Source organism: Pseudopipra pipra, chromosome 13 (assembly GCF_036250125.1).
Source record: "Pseudopipra pipra isolate bDixPip1 chromosome 13, bDixPip1.hap1, whole genome shotgun sequence".
Taxonomy (NCBI): Eukaryota; Metazoa; Chordata; class Aves; order Passeriformes; family Pipridae; genus Pseudopipra; species Pseudopipra pipra.
In genome coordinates this window covers 6,881,387-6,885,367 of record NC_087561.1, presented here as the reverse complement: position 1 = coordinate 6,885,367, position 3,981 = coordinate 6,881,387, and the positions used below count along the sequence as shown (strand labels likewise).

Below are 3,981 nucleotides of genomic sequence, written 5' to 3'. Positions count from 1 at the left end.
GACTGTTGTTTAGGAAAGTTCTTTATTTCACAGAATTTTATCGGCATCATTTGTTCAAGGGGAAATCTATCCACTGGTGCCAAAAGTGATCTTACCAACATCAGAACAGGTCACTTTTCAGACTCTGTCTCATTAGCTTTGCCTTCTAATAACTTAATATCAGGATTTGCTATGAGTAAGTAGAGATAAAACCAGGCTTCTGTTATAAAACAAGATGGTAAACTGCAAGTGTCAGTGCTGCATGTGGGAGTCAAAGAGAACAGAAAAAGGAACCTACAAAAGGAGCAAGAGGAAAAAACATTACATTTGAAGTATATCCCAGAGAATTATCCAGAGCCATCCATTATAAAACATTATATTTGCAGAGGTAACCCTGAAACTGCTGCTGCATTCTGCAAGCAATCCAGTGCACTTCATCAGATACATGTATTTAAAGATTCAGAGAAACAGAAGAACAACCAGTAACAACAAAAAAAGCTTTAAACACTCAGATCTCACTTGAATAGATCAAGAGTAACAAAAATGGATACATTTATCCAAGCAACTGAGCAAACTGCATTCTACAAAGGGAGATAAGGTGTAGTTTAGAATCATCTGAAGAAAGACAATTTGTACCCACAAAAACTAAATACAATCCCACATACAAATCACAAAGGCTAAGGGAAGAAACAAAGACTCTAGGACAAGCTTCCAAAATGAAATCGGCTTTAAATTGGTAAAGCATTTTTGGTCCTGTTGCTAGAAAGAAATAATTCTAAACTAAGATCTGACATACAAAGAATGACCACATTTATACAGATCGTACTGTAAACTGAAAGAAAACTGCAAAATATTGAAAAATACTTTAAAATCAGTGAACTATTCAATTAACAGGAAGTACAAACAGTTGTTTTGGCACTGCACTTGAAGGACAGCTTCAATAAAAACATTTTATTACCATGCTGATACCCACACACAACATCCTGGTTGAAATATCAAACTATGAAGTTTGCAGTCTTAAATATAAGTGCAACAGGAAAGAGGCTCAAGTGGGAAGCTCCCACTAGCCCTCCACCATCCTTTTAAGTATGGCTCCCAGGCCACCCTTTGCCACTTTCAGTGGGGTCAGCTCTTCTTTATTTTCAATGTGAATGCTTGCACCATGAGACACCAGCAGCTTTGCCTCCTCCACTCTCTCTTCATCGCAGGCTAAATGACTGCAGTGAGAACAAGAAACCCACAGCCACTGTTAAACAGTCCAGGCTTATAAAGAGCAATAATTATGCCATGTCAAAATGACAGCGCGAATTCTGGGGGGAGATACATCCTAGAACAATAAAACCACACACAACCAACTACCTACAGTGACTCCAAAGCTTGCTGTCTAGTTACTCTGTTGTCATTAAGCAACTTGAGAACATTCCTCCTGCTGTTGTCCTTGTAAAGTTAAGACGGTTCTTTGGATTAGGATTTGGCTCTGCAGTCAGCAAAGCAAGGGAGAACATAATCCACAGTGAAAATGGACGGTGGCAACCTCCATTTGAATCAAAAGTGATAAAGAAATCATCCATTGCTAAAAAACAATCTGAAGTAACGAGTCACTGCAAATGCAGCAAGCACTTTTTTTCCTGAGAATAACCGTGTGCATTCCAGGGCCATTCAGGGGTTTATGTACAGCTTAAACACACTGCTTGATCTTATTCACAGCAAACTCTCGATTCCACTCCAAACAAGGCAGAGTTTTGCCACCAACTTCAAAGCAGCTAAGGTTTTATCCTTACAGATTCAAATTGATCTCTGAGGTAACATCAAACACTGGGCTGGTTGTATTGAAATTGCAACTTATTTTCCTTAGAGAGGTGAAGAAAAGGTTGTAAAAGGAGTTCTTGCTTGGCAGGACAGAGTAGGCCAGCCTGCAAGACCAGTTTCCTCTGACTTGGATGTCATTAGCTCACTCTCTACCCTCTAGTGGCAACCAAACATATTCCAAATTATTACAAAAGGTGTTCTACACTCTTTAGGTAGATGTGGTAACACAAATTAAAGTATGCATGTACAGACACACTTAGGCAAAATACTAAGTATGATTTTGTCAAATACTTTTTAATTGCACGGGGATGTGAAGCAAGGCAGTATTTTGAGGCAACAAAAAATTAAAAAAAAAAATAAATTGGACTAATGGCATTTCATTTCATAAAGATTATGCTGTATTAAGCAAAATAAAAATAAAAAATTACTTACAGAGGAGTATTCCCTTCGGAGTCCCGCATATCCACAGTGGCATTGTGCTGCACAAGGATCTGTACCATTTTTAGGTTCCCTTTGGCTGCTGCTCTGTGTAACGGGGTGGATTCAAAGTGATCTGTTGCATCTGGATCTGCCCCGTTCTCCAAAAGCATGATTGCAATCTGAGTGTGTAGTAAGAGAAAGGAGCAGGGGAAGAGGATGTGAAGTTAACATAATGAAATCCTTCTTCCCAGAGCACCACCACCTCCAGTAGCCTGGCTAAACATACCTCCTGCTTATTTTTGGAGGCTGCATAGTGCAGGGGTGTGCAGCCATTCTGATTGACAGCATTGACATGAGCACCCTTGGCAATGAGGGCTTTCACAATTTCATCCCGGCCCGCAGAAGCAGCAATGTGTAAGGGACTCCAACCAGCCTACAGAGGTGAGAACAAAACCACATTATTCAAAACATGAGTTTCAGGCAAAAAACCATGATAATGCATAACCCAAAATGAGATTTAGCTACTCACACTGCACATATTCTTATAACTGTAAAGCTGAACATTACTGATTATCACCAGAGAGACAAGTCTCATGTTCTTGCCTGCACTCAGTACCTGACAAATGCTGCCAGTTAAATGACAGAAGTCACAGTTATGCACAGTACCTTTGCAGGACAGTTTGTGCCTCCAGAATTCACACTAGTGCTTTTTTAACAAAAAAGAAAAGGGCATACAAAAGTTTCTTTAATCTTTCCTATATCCTACCCTCTAAACTGATGAGACATTTCCTTCTCTAAGGGTGATATTTAGGATGCTTTGTAACAGATGCAAATATTTCAACCCTTCCTCTAGAACATGAGCAGACCATCTCCTTTCCAACTGTGAAATGACTGAACCTGCCACCTGTTCTATAACACCTTCTCCAACGTGAGAAATCTTCACGGCATCTCATGATTTGGCACAACACATTTGAGAGGATCACACCGAGATAAAGGCAACATGAAAATCCCCAAAACTACCCAGACAAACACCGCTGGTTTTGCAGCTTCATTCATAAGAAGAGTCCTCCTAAAATTCCTTGATAACAAGCAGGACTCATCAAGTCTCTCTACGCCCATTTCCACATGAACACCGAAGTATTTCATTGCCTTCCCAGCGCACACACAGCAGCCTGGGCTTTCCCAAGCCTCACAGACACCGCGCTGGGGGCACCAGGAGAGGGAAAAGGAGGGAAGGGAGGAAGGCTGAAACCACGACAGCCAAGGGCCGCGCAGAGCCCGCACACCCGCACGGCGGGGCGGGGGATCCGGGCAGGGCCGCCACACTCACATCGTCCTTATCGTTCACAGGCACGCCGAGCCCGAGGAGGAGGTCGGCGACATCCGTGTGTCCCGCCGAGCAGGCCCAGTGCAGCGCGGTGCGGTGATCCTGCGGGAGAGCGTGAGGGAAGGAGAGAGGAGGAGAGTGAGCGCGGCAAGGCTCGGGAGCGGGTGGCAGGAGCCGCCCCGCGGACAGCCGCCCCCGCAGCCCGCCCGGGCCCCGCAGCCCGCTAACCTGATCGGCGCGGGTGGCCTGTGCCCGGTCGCGGAGCAGCAGCGCCCGCAGCTCCTCGAGGCGCCCCGCGAAGGCGAGGTTACACACCGGCACGTCCGACACCTCGCCCTCCATGCTGCCCCGCCGCCCCGCCGCCGAGGGGCGGAGCCTCGCCGCGCCCCGCCAATCAGGAGGCCGCCAGGGCCAGCCCGGCCAATCGCACCTCCCGGCTGCTCCGC

General features: G+C 45.2%; 1 protein-coding gene across 1 annotated transcript; it reads right to left on the bottom strand.

The window, feature by feature from the left end:
* Positions 1 to 3: 3 nt before the first annotated feature.
* PSMD10 (proteasome 26S subunit, non-ATPase 10) lies at positions 4 to 3,918 on the bottom strand. The gene is made up of 5 exons (XM_064669824.1): positions 3,764 to 3,918; positions 3,539 to 3,637; positions 2,495 to 2,641; positions 2,221 to 2,387; positions 4 to 1,196 (listed from the first exon to the last, which is right to left on the bottom strand). Exons 1-5 carry the CDS (start codon positions 3,875 to 3,877, stop codon positions 1,043 to 1,045), a joined length of 681 nt encoding a protein of 226 aa, XP_064525894.1. The 5' UTR covers positions 3,878 to 3,918; the 3' UTR covers positions 4 to 1,042.
* Positions 3,919 to 3,981: the final 63 nt, after the last annotated feature.